This window comes from Pungitius pungitius, chromosome 8 (genome assembly GCF_949316345.1).
Source record: "Pungitius pungitius chromosome 8, fPunPun2.1, whole genome shotgun sequence".
Taxonomy (NCBI): domain Eukaryota; kingdom Metazoa; phylum Chordata; class Actinopteri; order Perciformes; family Gasterosteidae; genus Pungitius; species Pungitius pungitius.
In genome coordinates, this window is record NC_084907.1 from 3,433,294 (window position 1) to 3,449,551 (window position 16,258).

Consider the following 16,258-nt stretch of genomic DNA (forward strand, 5'->3'; position numbering starts at 1 on the left):
TGCGGAGCTTTTCTTCTTCTCTGTTCTGCTGCGCGAGAACGGGGGGGGGGGAGCGGGTCTCTGGCGCAAACAACTTGCTGAACCTGACGGCCTGACGTATGCCTGCAGGTGGCAGTAATGTGTTGTATAGGATGAAGTGCATTCCCTAGAAGAAGAGGTTCTTTCCGGACCTGAATAATTTGTCACACTGCGCATGCGTGAAATGCGTCAAAAAAATTGACGTAATTAACAACAAACAGCTAATTAACGCCGTTAACGCGCTATTTTTGACAGCCCTAATAATTAGATAATAGACACAATCATTTCCCATTCTCTCTCTCTCAGATCTGGTTTCAGAACCGGCGGGCCAAGCTGAGACGCTCCCTGAGAGAAACCCGTCTGCGGCGGGTCCAGACGGCCGTGGCCGACCTCGGGGTCGGAGGTCGAGTGAAGGCCGACCGGGACCAGGTGGTGGAGACGGAGGAGGAGCGATGCTGACGCTCTCTGATCTGTGGACATTTATTTATCACTTCCTGCCAAATATCATGCAAAAAAGCAACTGTGGAGACAAAAAATATTTGCAGTTTGCTTAAAACCCGGGAAGGTATTTGAAGAAAGCTCAAATATGGATCTTTATGGACAATTTGTAATGTTAAATGTCTTGTGAATATGTTTCTGTTCTCTAAACTGTACAAAGTCTAATAAAAAACATTGTATTATTATAATAGTATTTCAATTTTCTGCAACTTTACACTTCACGAAATGTCAGAGGCCCACATTACTTTTTAAATGGCTTTTGTCAGAAGTACATTCAACATATTTCACAGATGACGTTTATTACCAGTAAAGGTCATGGATCAAAAGTTTTATTTTTTAAAGCAGAAAAGTACCCATTTTCGAGACTCGTTTTTATATGACATGAATTATAATAATAGTATTAATCTAAATTATTTTATTTTAAAAAACGAAAAAGGCTCTGAATTACGCGGCCGTCGCTGATTGGCCGCGCCGTGGCCCCCGCGCGGGTCCCGGAAGTAAAAAGCGCAGGACCGATGTGTGCGTCCGGAGAGCCGGGATCGGTCTGAACGGGGATTTTTTGACGCTCAGCGGGAGGTCTACCTTTTCAGAAAATGGACGCGTTGAATAAGCTGAAGCAGTTTGACGCTTATCCCAAAACTCTGGAGGATTTCCGAGAGAAGACGTGGGGCGGAGCGACCGGTGAGCGGCTTAAAATCTACCGGAGCGGCGGCCATTCACGCCGCGTTAGCTGCTGCGGCTAACAACAAGGCTAGCTCGAGCATCGCTCCCTGTGACCCGTACAAGAGTCTTTAACGTTTAACTCACCACGACGTCCTCTTCAACTACGGGATAAACACACGGGGTTCAGTGATACCTGCTTAGTTAATGGTTTGAAGACACTTTCGTGATGCAAACTTAGTTCCAGGCATTCTTCCTTTTGTAGGTTACCGAGTATTCTGTCATATATTTAAGATTATTATTATTATTATTATTGATATATATAGAGGGAAGGTGCATGTAGCACAGAGACAGCTGAAGATGTGAGAAATCCAGGAGTAGGAAGTACTGTTATGTTAATGATTCTAAACTGCTGGTTTTGCTGGTTTTTCTGTATTTTAATTGCAGAACAAAGTATTTTCTCCACCGTCATTATAGTTAAGTAAAAGAAATGGGATTACTGCTTCCACCTCTAAATGAAATAAAAGAATGTGAATGAATAAATGTGTTGGAATTAGTGTAAATGTAATATACACACAGTAAAAATAAGCTATGCTATATTTATGGGAGAGACAACTCTGGATGATGATAGTAACACAATAGTTGCTCAACATACACATTTTGAGATCTTGACATGGCGAAAGTGTAATAAATCGTATAAATAATGATCATGACAGAAGATATCTCACAGAACCAAACGATTCAATTAGTGATTTAAGTGAAACAATTTTTTTTCATGTTGACTGTGACACGTTCGTTCATACCATCAATTATCTACCGTGCCATAAATATAATCATCTTGAGAAATACGTGAAGTAGTTGCCAGTTCTCTTGAATCCTGGGTTGCAGCTACTTATTCGTCACAAAAAACATCATCAGACTGATTATCAGTTACAGAGGGAAGAACGTTTTTTTTTGCTGGTTGTGCTCAAACGCACACAAACAACCTTCAACGCAACTCCCTAACCCATAAAACCCGCTGTGTGTCTGTGCAGTGACCGTCATCAGCGGGGTCATCATGCTGATCCTGTTCATCTCCGAGCTGCAGTACTATCTCACCAAAGAGGTGAGTCCATCCGCCTCACACGACCCCCGCTGACCCAGCAGGTGGTGGTAAACGTGACACTCTATGTATATATAAATATATATGTTAAATCACTATTTAATTGTCCAAAGGAGACTGGCTTTGTGTATACATTTGCACGTTGTGTCGCTGCAGGTTCACCCGGAGCTTTACGTCGACACGTCGCGAGGAGACAAACTGAAAATCAACATCGACGTGATCTTCCCCCACATGCCCTGCGCCTGTAAGTAGCACCGCAGCCAGCGGCGCCGCACGCGCGCTCGCTTCCCGTCTTTTCACCGTTTTCCTCCCGGCGCTCTCAGATCTCAGCATAGACGCCATGGACGTCGCCGGCGAGCAGCAGCTGGACGTCGAGCACAATCTGTTCAAACTGCGGCTGGACAAAGACCTGAAAGCCGTCACCCAGGAGGCCGACAAACACGGTAACGTGGGATCTTCATCTGAGCTTTTGACCCGGTGGCCCGAGGGCCACAAACCGGGGGATTCTGGTTTTTCAGTGATGGATCCGGCTCCTCCTTCGGTAAACAGAGGAGTAAACAAAGCGAGGTGGGGGGGGGGGGGCTCTTTAACCGGTTAACCTGTGTAATGCTGATGGAGACGCCGTGGGGCAATGAGGACGTAGTTTTGAAGGCCGACCAAGAAGGGATCACTAAGAAGTCTTAATTATTGCAGAAAACATTCGTGTTGCTTTCATGGGTCAAAGGTTAACGTCAGGCTGTGATCTGCACGGCGGCCCACACAGGGGGGGGGGGGGGGGGCGAGTAGCCAGGAGGCCGGCGGGTCTTTACCCACAATGCCACTTCTTAGCAACCGCCTTTTTTAAGATGCTTAAAACTTTAAGTCCAAAGATGGCTGTTTTATAATCTGTACTTTAAGTTAATGACCAACCTAATTTAAAAAGTTGAACCAACATAACATCCAGGGTAATGTGTGCAAGGATTGTCCCTCATTCTGCGGTAGTAAGACCCGAGAGCTTCAGGTGTGTGTAAAGAGTTTCTGATGGTGACGTTGTGGCGTGTAGACCTCGGCATGGCCGACGACGGAGAAGTGTTTGACCCCAGTTCACTGGACCCCAAACGATGCGAGAGCTGCTACGGAGCCGAGACCGAAGACCTCAAGTACGACCACACACACACACACACACACACACACATACGCTTTTTCTGTTTTCTGAGCCACCTGTGTGTCTTATTAGGTGCTGTAACACCTGTGATGATGTGCGCGAGGCGTACCGGCGGCGAGGCTGGGCGTTCAAGAACGCGGACACCATCGAGCAGTGCAAGAGGGAGGGCTTCTCGCAGAAGATGCAGGAGCAGAAGAACGAGGGCTGCCAGGTCTACGGCTTCCTGGAGGTCAACAAGGTGCTTCGATCGTTGTGTGTGTCCTTCGGTCCTTAACGGGACGACCTCTGTGACCTCTGGATGTTTATCAGCACCTTTCTGAATTTGCAGACTTTGGTTAAAGTGTTAGATGTTTCAGGCCTTGTGGGATATTCTCTAATAGTTCAAAAGCGAAACCAAGCTAATTTTCAGGAAAAACCAGTCGGAGCTCCTCCGCCCGCCATCGCACCCGTTTTACTGTGACCAACCAAAGGGTTTTCTTCCCATCGTTTTGTGTCCTATGTTCTTCTTCCTGACGTTAGGCCTCTTTTTTTAATACACTACATTGACTCTTTTTATCCTCTTTTTGTCTCAGGTGGCAGGAAATTTCCACTTCGCTCCAGGAAAAAGCTTCCAGCAGTCTCACGTGCACGGTAAGACACGGCGTGCACGGAGGTGATGAGTTGCCCCTGGTTTTAAAACAGAAGCTCTTCTTTCTTTAACTATTATACATTATATTACAATTCATGAGGAAGTAACCTGAGTTCTTACTGTGACATTTTTAACACTCAAATATAAATTGTGTTCAGAAACGTTTTACTACAGCGGCTTTTACCTTGAGTCTATTCACCCACCCGTCGTCCCCGGTTACACATCCATCCATTCACTCATCACTCCTTCAGTCTGATTTGAAGGTGTTTATTTGAAGTCTTAATCCGCGACAGTCAATCCTTGAGTCTCAATTGTTCACGTCTCCTGCAGACCTCTTAGAAAATGCAGTTATTTTGAATTCTGATCTGACTTTAGCCCTCTCACATCATCAGGTGAATACATGACATAATCCCATCATTTGTGATCCGGTTTCAGTGTTTCTTTCTGGATTTCTTTTTTGAAAAAGCCTCATAACAAAACTCATGACATTCTCTAACAAATCGAAAGCATCTGCTCTGACGGGCACTATTTTATTTTGTTAATGCAAAGAATGTTCAGACCAACTCTTAAGCTGCACATTATTCCTTTGTTTCCTTTCGCATGTCTCCTTTTTCTTCCTTTAACGGCTGTTGTTTTTCTTCTATTATCATTCTGACTGTCCTGTCTGCACATTAAGAGCAAGAAGAAAAAAACTGCTTCTAATTTGAATGAAACCGTAGTCGGACACCAAAAAAGAGGAATTTGCTTCAGAGCCAGAAGTGTAATCGTGATAATAATCCAGAGGTCTGAGCTGCACTTGAAAGTGAGTTTTCTTCCCTGAACGTTGTTTAAATTAATTCATATAGATGAAAGAATTAAATGGTTTATTTGGCGTTTTTATATTTGGATTCCAAAGCGAGAGGCGAGGATCACTTGTTCTAAGGATTTTAAATAAATCTGCCTCCTCAGGGTGAAAATCCTTTTTAATGTCTCTGGCCGGACCTCCACGATCTCCTGAAGCTCCTTTTCTAACCTGACAGAATAAAACCAATATAGAAAATACACTTGTAAAGAGTTGAGCTTTTGAAACTAAAGCATGAGGTGAGTTATATAAATTAAAAAAAGACACTGGTCTTAATATTTTGATTTTGTGAAAGTATGAAATCTCAAAGAACATTTTGTGAGCTCCACAGTGCGATCACATGGTTTGTTGTCTACCTGCATCATTATAGTGACTCTTCTCTCTTCTTTCTGCAGTGCACGCTGTGGAAAGTAAGTCCCTCTTTCTTAACTATAAGGTCAAAAATGGGTAGAAACGTGAATGAGGAAGCGCCTCATTCCTGTTTATCAGACACAGAAAGTCTTTACTATTATAAGACCCAGTGAAAGTGGGTGGACACGTTGACCCACAGCCTGCATCAGTCCTCCTTAGCAGGCGTGTGGATGCACACGTTAACTTGTGTGTGCCTCTTGAACTTCACGCGCTGATTTTCACCTAAGCACCAAACGGCTGAATGTAACCAGCAGAAACTCATCACAAGCTGATCAGTAACTCACGTTTCTTCAGCTACACGCTCACTCCTTTTATTTCCTTTTCTACTAAGTGTGTGTTTGAAGCGTCTGGAATCCAGTAAAGTGACGTTAAATGTTTTTGTGTGTTTGCAGTTCACGACCTGCAGAGTTTCGGCTTAGACAACGTAAGTGTTTTCCGCTTTGCTTGGTTTTTAAGTTTCTTCAATTCTATTGTCAGAAATGTGGTTTTGTTTGCTTTTTTTACATAATTGACGTCCACGGTGAGCTCATAGTGATGTATGAGCAGCTCACTTCTATCTTTCCCTGCTGCAGATAAACATGACCCATCTGATAAAGCACCTGTCGTTTGGGAAAGATTACCCCGGCATCATTAACCCGCTCGACGAGACGGACGTCACGGCACCACAAGGTCGGTCCCGCTTTGCTCAGTTTCCATGGCAACGCTAGCAGGAGTATCCCCAAAAGCTGCAGTGCAGCAAAGCTTAATGTTGTATTTAAATGAGGCATCACTTTGCACTGACGGAGTCATTCTTGGTTCATTCCTTTTTGAAGTATTTCATGCGCGGCGATGTCTGTTTGCACCTCTTAAGTCAGCTGACGCCGATGTGCAGATCAAGTGGGGACTTTTCTAGTGTTGTTTAGCGCCAGATTCTTTCCACCGTGCAACCAAACAGAACAGAAGAGATTTGGCTCTACCAGTTTACTATTTTGTCATGAACAGGGAGGGGTTTTCTTGTCATGACGTCATTGAGAGATTCTTTCTACGGATGCATTTTGCACCAAATTCTTCAAATGTAACACATCCACTCTGAAAACCATTTGACGGATCTGAACATTTATTGACAAAACTAGACGGTGGGTTGAGCGTGACAGAGCTGTAGTTATTGGAAAAGTCCCATAGCAGTGTAACCGAGGGGGGTGCTGCTCCTCCTCCTCCTCCTCCTCCTCCTCCTCCTCTTCCTCAGCAGCGGATTCCCATACCGATGGACATGAAAGTGCCAAACGTTCCGCCGCTCTGCATCATGGTCTTTCCCACTCCTCCCATCAGCTCCCTGCCGCGCATGCCGATCCTTCAGGCAGAAGAGACAGATTTTATTTTTTAGTCTTTATTAGTCGGTTTGTCTGCAAAGCTTTGATTGGGGGGGGGGGGGGGGGGAGACACACGACTGGTCCTCTACAGAAGCCGAGCCCAACTTGAGCGCCTGTGCGAGTGCTGTTCCTGTAACGGCAGAGGAATGCTGTACGCAGACTTACCTGAGACAGGAGAAGGTGCCGAACATGGCGCCAGCAGCCATCCCCACCGCAAACCCCATCATGAAGCCCATCTTGACCCGGTCAAAACAGCTGGGCTGGGTCTGACCATACGGACCGACGGCCACGGGCATCTGACACGGGAGGGACGGGGTTAGAGATGAGATGGAAGTGACCTGCGGTCCGGATCTGTATCCGGGCAGACTACTGGACATTTATCAGCGTGGCCAGACTGGACTGACCTGAACCTAAACCACTTCCTGTCTCGAGTCCGAAGTCCACAACTAGTTGTATATTTGTAAAAGTACCGTTGAAGTAAATCACAGCCACGGAAGCAGGAGACTGAAAACAAGTCGGACTTTTGACCTTTGGATCGAGCATACTATTAGTCACTCATTATATAATCTCTAGTCCACATCGGCCATCTCACTTACTGGTTTGTTATCTGTCGATCCAGACCAGCCACTGAGGTCGCCCCAGCTATCGACAGTTAAGCTGCTAGTTAATTACACCGTGTTGCTACAACCTGAGGCTAGCTAGCGAGCTAGGCTAACATTAGCTACCGTTAGCTAGGCACGGATGTGCAAGAAGAGTAAAAACAAACGACACCCCGGCTGTTCGCGTCTGTACAGCAGCACATTATGATCAATGTGAACCTGTAAAATCCACTCGTGACGCTACCGCGTGGGTTTGTTGTGCTGTGTCAAGGTGCTAGCGCAGCATGCTAACTGACAAGCTAACGTTATGTGACGTTAACGTGTGGCCTTGACACACAGTTTCCTCCGATCAATAGTTTTCTTTGGATCAACGCGATGTGCAGAGCTTCCGTTTGAGCGCGAGCTTACCTTGACGTGCGTGTGTGTGTTTTACAGTACGTGTGATTCGTGTATCTCGTAGTTTCGAGGGCAGCTGCGTTTAAATGCCTTTCTATCAAACCTCCATAACCGGATAGAGGAAGAAGGGGAGAGAGAGGAGGAGGCAAGGGAAGGAGGGACGAGAAAAGTAACAGCGCCACCCCGCGGATTGGTTTATTTACCTTTTAATTACTTCATCAAAAGTTCCTCAATTACTTTAGGGAAAGTAGTAATGCAATAATCTAAAAATAATTAATAGGGGAGAGGAAAGTTTCTCTGGAGGAAGAAGGGCAATAATCTTAAACAACGACATGATCAAAGACCAGAACAAATATTTAGACACACAACAACAACACGTATTTGGGTTTGACCCCGGGCTCCGTTTCTCCCCACAGCATCCATGATGTACCAGTATTTTGTGAAAATTGTTCCCACCATCTACGTGAAAACTGACGGAGAGGTGAGTTTGTCTTTACGTTCCCTCCCCCCCCCCCCCCCCCCCCGATGTTAAATGTTAAAACATTTCGTGTGTGTGTGTTGCCTTTTCCTCGTTGGTTCTTAAACATTGAGATCCAGTTTAGTGTGTCTGGTTTTTTAACCTAAATGAGCCTGCCCGTCCTCCTCTTTCATCCCCTAATTGCACTTTTTGTGTCTTTTATGCGGCAGGTGGTAAAAACCAACCAGTTCTCTGTCACCAGACACGAGAAAGTGGCCAACGGGCTGATCGGAGACCAGGGCCTGCCGGGCGTGTTTGTTCTGTACGAGCTGTCGCCCATGATGGTTAAATTCACAGAGAAACACCGGTAGGACCCCACAGAGTCCATGTTGCTTTCTAATTGGCCGCTTTTCTTAAATATTGAAGTTGAGCTGTAGTGGAACATTTTAGTTTTTCAAAACATTTGTTTCGGGATTGAAATGTCTAACAAATACATACATATGAATACAAATTATTCTAAAAAATAGGCAACAGATGAAACTAAACTGTAGATCCCCGTTACATCAGGAATTATCAAACCGTTCTACTTAAAAGCTAATATTAATAAATAATGTCCATCATAGGATTATTGGATGTTTATCACACTGCTCATCTGCATCAGACGTGGCTCCTCGGTGCAGTGAAGGAAATGTTCTATAAAAGTGATTCTACTAAAGTGATATTGTCTCTCTTCCTGTTCAGATCCTTCACACACTTCTTAACGGGAGTTTGTGCCATTATCGGCGGCGTGTTCACAGGTCTGAGGAGGCGCCGCACAACAATAATAATAATAATAAATAATAATAATCAACATTTAAATGAAGCGGCTGAAATGTGACTCTTCTTCTTCTCCTGCAGTGGCCGGTCTGATCGACTCGCTCATCTACCACTCTGCTCGGGTCATCCAGAAGAAGATAGAGCTGGGGAAGGCTTCTTAACGCGCCCCCCCCCCCCCCCCCCCCCCCCCCCGACTGAGACACGGACACAAGAGACGGAGAGAAGACGGCGGCTTTGTCCTTCTGACGATTCAAAACAGCCATGTTTGTTGTTGTTTTTTTGTTTTTTTTTCCTCATTTTTGGGTGGTTGTGGAGAAAAACCACTGGAGATTTTCCTCTTCGCGTCCTGCATCAGTGGCGCTCGGACGCCACGCGGAACACGTGTGTCGGAGGATCCACGGGGCCGAGGGGCGCTTTTAAAGGACCACGTCACCTGATGAACTCCTCCTCAAGACAACGATCCCTTAATATAATAAATATATTGAGACCTGTTGGTTTTAGCGATAAGTTCGGTCGTCTATATTTTTGTCAACAAATCCCAGGAAGTAAACAAAACACATGTGGATTAATCCGCCGCTGAAAGTAGTCCCCGGCTTGTGGAAGCACCTTCAGGCCTCAACGTGGGATTTGTTGACAAAGCACAGAAACGCTGATCATCCCGTCCTCGTTGTGTCTGTTTTTAAACCTTTTGAATGCAGTAACCTCAAGCTACGATTTAAGATTCCGATCTGACCGAGAGTCTTGAAAGAAAATCTTCTGGATGACGTGTTTTTAAAGACTTTTTTTTTTTCATTTGAAAATTACTTGATTTTTTTTTTTCCTCCCAAAGAAACTGCCAAATTAGCCCCACTAACATATTTCAGTCCTCTCGTGAAAAGTTCCTTCCCTCTGTCAGGGAACAACATAAGTGTGTGTGTGTGTGTGTGTGTGTGTGTGTCGTCTTTAATCGGCGTGTGAATGGAGACAAACTAAGGTTCATGTTGAAGGATCAAACGAGCCGGAGGCGGCGCGTCACTACGACGACGAGTCAGCAGCTTCCTGCCGTGTCGCGGCCTCCAGAAAAAAAGTGCCCGCGGTTTGCTGGGTTTCACTCTCAGTAAATATTGTACAGGAACAACTGAACAAAGTGTTATTAATACAAAGGTTATGGGGGTGGGTGGTGTTTGGGTGGTACTTCTCTTCTTCTACTTGCCTCATTGGACCATCTGACTGCTCCTCGACCACAAGTAGACGCGAGCGTTGGTCTGATTCCAGACTCGCCGTATGAGCGCCAGATGTCTGTCTGTTCTTTATTCTCTGCGGATGTTGTTGGTTAAAAGTTTGTGGGTTTCTGGGTTTCTTTTACTTGGAAGGTTCGTAACTACAGAGCACAATGTTTTTATTTTAATACGTCCACGAAAGGGCGATTTACAGACGGAAACTCTCTTTGCTTCCCCGTCACGTGGCACCACTGGAAGGATTTGTGCGTTCAAGGAGGGTTTAGCGTATGATGAGTTTAAAAAGAGACGTGTCCGAAGGTGCTGGACACGCTGGAAGAAGGCGTTCGTTACGTGTCGTTGTTTGGAGTGAAATAACGAGGCAACAACTTTTACCCAGGAGCTTGTTCACGTTATTTGAAATTGTTGAAACCAGACGAAAGAACGTCTTTACTGTGAATTCTTCACTGTTAAGTTTAGGAACTTTTTATATAGGAAAATAAATTAAGTATTGTCCACAACACCTGTCTTATTCTCTCTACTCAACGGAAGGGAGCACCGACCCACTGAAGGTTCCTCCTGACCTTTGACCCCCTGAAGGTCAAATCAAGCTTTCAGAGTATGAAAGTCGTGTGAAAGTGTGAAATGTCTCCTCTCGCTCGCTGTAAGTTCTTAACGAGTTCTGGTTGGTGTGTGCGTGCGTGTGTGTGTGTGTGCGCGCGCGCTTAAGTGTGAAAGGCAAATGTATTTATATTTTAATTGTCCTCAAGCCGTTTTTACAATGACCGACAATAAATGCTAAATACACCAGCTTCACCCGTCCGCCTCGTTGTGTCTTAGCTTTTATTTTCCGGAGGTGGAACATATCGTGAGCGTTATGAATAGTTTTGTTTCCTGCAAATAAAACTATATAACGACTAAAGACTTGATGCACTGAAAGCTAAGTCATAGAATAGTGCAAAGGGAAATATTTCGGTAATATGATATAAAATAATTGATTTATGTCCATGCACAATATTTTCACTGGTCTAAAGCCAAAGATGTAACTTTCTTTGTTATGTTTGATCTAATCTTTTCGGCCTGAAATAGTGTCGAACGAAACCCCCTCCTGCATAACTTCGATTTGTTGCGTTACATCTGCTGGCCACAAGGGGGCGATCATGTTCTTCAGAAATCTCACTGTTTAACCAATGGTCCCCACACAGACACAACCAGGCACACAGAACATCTGCATAGAATTACTCCGGCCTGAGTAACTTCCCGTGTGTGTTTGATACTGGAAGTGATCTGGTCTGTGCGGGTCTGTGCATTGCATTAAATCCATCCCATGAAGACCTCCTTTGGGTCCTTTCTGGCCTTTTAGATGCCTCCAAAAGACCTCCATCTGGTAACATGGCAATTCAGAGAGAGGAGATGGTCTGTTTTCACATGGAGGGGGACCACGGGAGAACACTAGGAAACAATAAACAAGACAAATCTATGAAAAGAAGAGTTTCTGTGTCTGTTGGGTTTGGTCGGTCTTAAGGGTCTATTTTCTGGACCTTGGAGTGGAGGGTTTGTGGGTTTTGGGGGGGTTTCAGGTCTTTAGTTTGAGTTCGAGGTTGTAAATGTGATCTAAAGAGTTGGAGCTGAAATTTAATTTGACGTTTAGGACTGAGGTTTATTTAGAGGGAGCGAGATTTAGACTTTGGCTCATAGTCCAAGTGAAGACTTGAAGCTTTGAGGTTTGCTGAAGGGGAAATTCCTTTTTTTTAGAAGTTTCAGAACCGTCGCTGTGGAAGCTCGTACTGGTCACAGTGCAGCCCCGCCCACCTGGTTACCTGCCCACCTGGTTACCTGCCCACCTGGTTACCTGGTCACCTGCCAGACAACCAGGACGATGGGCGGCACCAGGGGCTCCCCGCAGACCTCGCTCCCCCACTGGGCCTCGGGAGGGTTTCTTCAGGAGTCCGGTTAGCTTTTTTCTCAGTCTTTATGCTAAGCTAACGTGATGCATGAAGTTCAATTTCTAAAACTAAAAAGACCATTTCTTTATGATGAAAGGAAACAGGATGGCGGTTCGGACTCCAGCGAAAAGTTCACTTTAAAAGAGGTTCCACCCGAGGGCTTGCTGCCCAATTTTTTGATTTATTATTTGTTTGGGTGAGAATTACGCAACTGTCCAGTAACATTACTGGGAATATATTACCATGACAGAAGCCTCCCTTTTAATCCAACCCACACACACACACACTTATCTAACTTTAAACTCACATTTGACTGGAACTGTTGCTCAACATTTTCAGAAACCAGAAAAGTTCTCCGGAAAAAAAGGACAGACCGCCTGTGTGTGTGTGTGTGTGCGCGTGTGTGTGTGTGTTTGGTGGTTGTGTTAATCGCAGTCGTGTGCCGTGGTCAGTCTGAACTGAAGTGATAAAAAAAAAAAGAACGTTTCTGTGGAGGGTTCAGACTCCACGATGGAAGCAAAACACATGAAGGCGTGTATCAGGCGGGTTTGAAGTGTGACCCGATTCAAAGCTCGCCACGCTTCACGCCGTGCTTCATAAAGCCTCAGCCATCATCCCCCCCAGTGATGGTGATGGTGCATCCTCTGCTTCTCCCTCCCCGGCCGGTACGCTGCAGCCGCTGCCAAGGACAAGGGCTCCAAACGGTGTCGTACTATTGCACCGTGGTGAACCTAGACAAATGACTAAGTCGGATTCTTCTGATTCCCAAAGCAAATCAGCCATTCTGATTTGCTGTTGAACATGAAGTACACAAGCATCACTGAAATAACTGCTAAATTACATTTAAAACGTGGCTGGATTTTTGGGGAGTACTTTCCGCGCAGTGGGCGCGTCCCTTTTTGCTCTCCTGACGGGACTTACTGGATCCAATGAATAAACGAACGAGATAAAATTCAAAGTAACTGTGGAACAAGTCCAACGTGTGAGCGCCCCGATCCTCCAGCTCACCGAGGTTTAAAGGATGTTCCGTTAGGGTGTGGTCCACATAACTTCACTATCTCCACTTACTGTAACTTGGAAGTATTCATAAGTCATAGTCGGAACGACCCGTTGGAACCCATCGACCCTTCTCAGCTTTAATGGGCCCCTCATGGGTGTCAGCTATGTGTGTGTGTGTGTGTGTGTTTCTTTGCCGATGTGTTTGCGCACTCGTCCAGCTACTTCCTGTCTGGATTATGATGCCATCAGTGCGACCCGCTGCTCTATCAGCTGGGATCTACCAGCTACGGATGTTAGCTTTGGGATTTACACACACACTAGACCCCTCAGACACGTGGACACACACACTCACACACACACACACACACACAGCGAGTGAAGGGGACAAAAGGAAAACACGTAGTCAGTTGTTCTGTTGGCCAGATGTGTTGGTTTATGAATCAGAACCAGTGACTGGGTTCGTTACTCAGAAAGCAGCTTTTTATTGAACACTCGTATGTAACCCGGACATGTTTAGAGTGTGTCTCAGTGGCCTAAGGCTCAACAAGAATAAATACAATTACAACAAATAACAAAGTCACACTGATGAATTGGCTCCATGACTCGGCCCCACCCAATAAAACGCAGGTGTAAATGCCTTATTGATCCCAAGATCATTCAGACACACGTGGGGGTCTGAATGAAAGAAGGAGACAGGGAACAGGAGCGTTGTGAAAGGATCTAAAAACATGGAGATCCAGAGAGGAACTTCCTGTACTGATTTCTTTTGCCAACCAGATGCAGACGGTTTTAGAAAAGACGGTCCTTCCCTCGGAGGACAAACAGATGGATTTGACTCACCGGGTCGTCCGAGGCAAATCGGAAAATAATAAACTCCACCATCCAATCCACTTCACTTGAATCCGATTCTTTTTATTTTTTGCCTCTGATCCACAGTGACTCACTCTGACCTCAGATGATTCAGTTGGAACGTTTAAATCTCGGCTTCATGGACGTAGAGGTGGTCTGGCGAGTCTTAAAAACACAAACAAGTCCCCGGATCATCTTCTTTCCTTCCCTCTGTTCATCTTTCTGTCATTTGGCTCATTAGTAGAAGTTTAGGAAGTTCATTCTTCTAGATGCTCTTAAGGATGTTATGAGAGCATTTGTCCTGGGAACCGCTCAGGCTGAGAGCTTTGGACCTGTTGGTGGCGCTAACCGACCGGTCATCGTGGATATTGATTCTTTGGGGACCATGAATGCGTGAACGTTACCAAATCCAATCTGATCACTGTTGGGATGTTTTACTCTCGACTGGTGGACCCAACTGATTGGTCGCCACTTTTGTACAAAAAATCTAAACGACTAAAGCAATAAATTCCCTCAGCACCGCAGTGCCTACACCTCCCAGGATGCATTGCGCGCAGGCTTCTGGGGACACATGGACGGCCTTGAACGCCCTCAGCTTCAAATCGGCCAAAAGTCCTGCATCCGTTGGACCGTCTTTGTGGGGTTGAAGTCCAAACATTTATGCACCTGATTACACAGCATTTCTGTCTTCGGCCCGGTTCGAACACGGCGCACCGGGGGGCGGGGAGGGGGGGGGCTGCTAAGGTCGGTCGAGAGACGGGTTGCACCCTGGATGCTGATTCATAATTACAATCACGGGTGAGGAATTGGGAGTCAGGGGTGACTGTGTGATTCCTCCGGTTTAACGGTTGTGTTTTTGTGGGGGAACTGAAGGCAGCAGACGGGTTCAGTGAGTCAGCTCACACGAGGGGAAGTTCAGGCCTTTCCCCAAAACAAAATAACTCATCAAGTTCTTCATTCAACGCCCTTTAAATACATTTAAATATAAGTGTGTCTGCGGTCAGACTGCTGACCGAAGCTCTTTTTTTTTTTCATGTCTGCGATTGTAATGTTGACAAACATGGAGGGGGCTTTCCTGAAGAGTGTCAAATACTTATCAGATACAAATACAAATCAATTCATTTGTCTCTAAGCTGGTCTGGTTGATTATGTTGCAGAGGCCCCATTCGGACATTTCACAAACCACGTCCAAACCCACCCAACGGCCAAGTCCCCTCCAGAGGACAAAGGACACGTCCTCCCAACCAAGAATGGAACAAACAGTTTAAGGCAGCGATGACGTCGTCCCCTCCTACGTGAGGTCCTTTTTTCTGTTAATCTCCAGCATCCACGGGTTGGTTACCTCTTAAAAAAGGACAATGCCAAAACCAATACTGTTAAAGGGACACCAACACTCCCTCCAATACCAATACGTGTGTGTTTGTGTCCCACTGTTAGCAACGTTAGCTTCCAGCCGCACCTTCAGACATCTCCAACAGGCAAAGGGGGGGGGGGGGGGGTTCAGCTTCTGCAGCAAAGGCCAATCACACGTCGCGTTAAACTGAAAAGCAAAAGCTAAACCATGATAATCAGGCCAGTGAATTTGGACGGATCGAAGAGCTCCGCTGTCACACGTGCACACGTGCACTAATCAAAAGATGTTTCAGTTCCTTTTTTCATTATTATCTGTTTCTTTCATATTTACAATACAATATGAAATATGTTGATATTTGACATTCTTCAAATATTTTTGAATTTCAAACATTTTCAACATTTTCAGCTGGCAGTTGGCTTTATGTACACATTAAGAATCTGAGGGAGGAAGGCCAAAGAAAGATGGTAGACCGACATGAAGAAAAGAAGAAGTGGAGGCTGATCACGAGTGATGAGACAAACTGCAAAAAAAAAGAGACAAACTAAACGTGCATTTAATAATAGACGAAAGCCCCTCTTCTGGAAAGCAGGAAGTTGATTTAAAAAATGCCCTCACAACCCACATGGCTGCCTCCGTTGTTCAGTACGACGTTTGTCTCTGGCCACACTTCTAAATCTGACCATGAAATCTCCCGAAATGGGGACAAAGCTTCATTTCCTGCTTAAAGAATGCCGACCAAAAGTTCCTCTCCCCCTCTGCCAACGCGAAAGACCTTTAACCGAGCGCCAGTGCTGTGAAATGTCACGTTGATATCCAAACTGTAGAGCAAGAAATGTCTCTGTTACCCGTGTTTCCTTCACATCATCGGATCCACTTCACGGGCCCGGGGGTTTTTTTAACGAGTTCCACGACAAACATCTTGAAATTTAAAAAGGAAAAAACGGCCCTCGTGTGTGGCACCGAGGGCGGAGACCGACATGTTGTCCACAGCTGCA

General features: G+C 45.5%; 2 protein-coding genes across 3 annotated transcripts; one reads left to right on the plus strand and one right to left on the minus strand.

The window, feature by feature from the left end:
- The first annotated feature begins 1,020 nt into the window (after window positions 1-1,020).
- Window positions 1,021-9,763, plus strand: ergic3 (ERGIC and golgi 3). Of its 2 annotated transcripts, XM_037490900.2 has the most exons (14): window positions 1,021-1,197; window positions 2,211-2,281; window positions 2,435-2,522; window positions 2,602-2,721; window positions 3,321-3,417; window positions 3,495-3,660; window positions 3,995-4,052; window positions 5,287-5,301; window positions 5,695-5,726; window positions 5,875-5,971; window positions 8,063-8,127; window positions 8,334-8,470; window positions 8,845-8,900; window positions 9,001-9,763. In XM_037490900.2, exons 1-14 carry the CDS (start codon window positions 1,110-1,112, stop codon window positions 9,078-9,080), a joined length of 1,170 nt encoding a protein of 389 aa, XP_037346797.1. In that variant the 5' UTR covers window positions 1,021-1,109; the 3' UTR covers window positions 9,081-9,763. The 2 variants fall into 2 exon arrangements, with proteins under 2 accessions (XP_037346797.1, XP_037346798.1); XM_037490901.2 differs by lacking the exon at window positions 5,287-5,301.
- Window positions 6,381-7,755, minus strand: romo1 (reactive oxygen species modulator 1). The gene is made up of 3 exons (XM_037490902.2): window positions 7,659-7,755; window positions 6,817-6,947; window positions 6,381-6,632 (listed from the first exon to the last, which is right to left on the minus strand). The coding sequence occupies exons 2-3, from the start codon at window positions 6,945-6,947 to the stop codon at window positions 6,524-6,526; spliced, it is 240 nt and encodes a 79-aa protein (XP_037346799.1). The 5' UTR covers window positions 7,659-7,755; the 3' UTR covers window positions 6,381-6,523.
- Window positions 9,764-16,258: the final 6,495 nt, after the last annotated feature.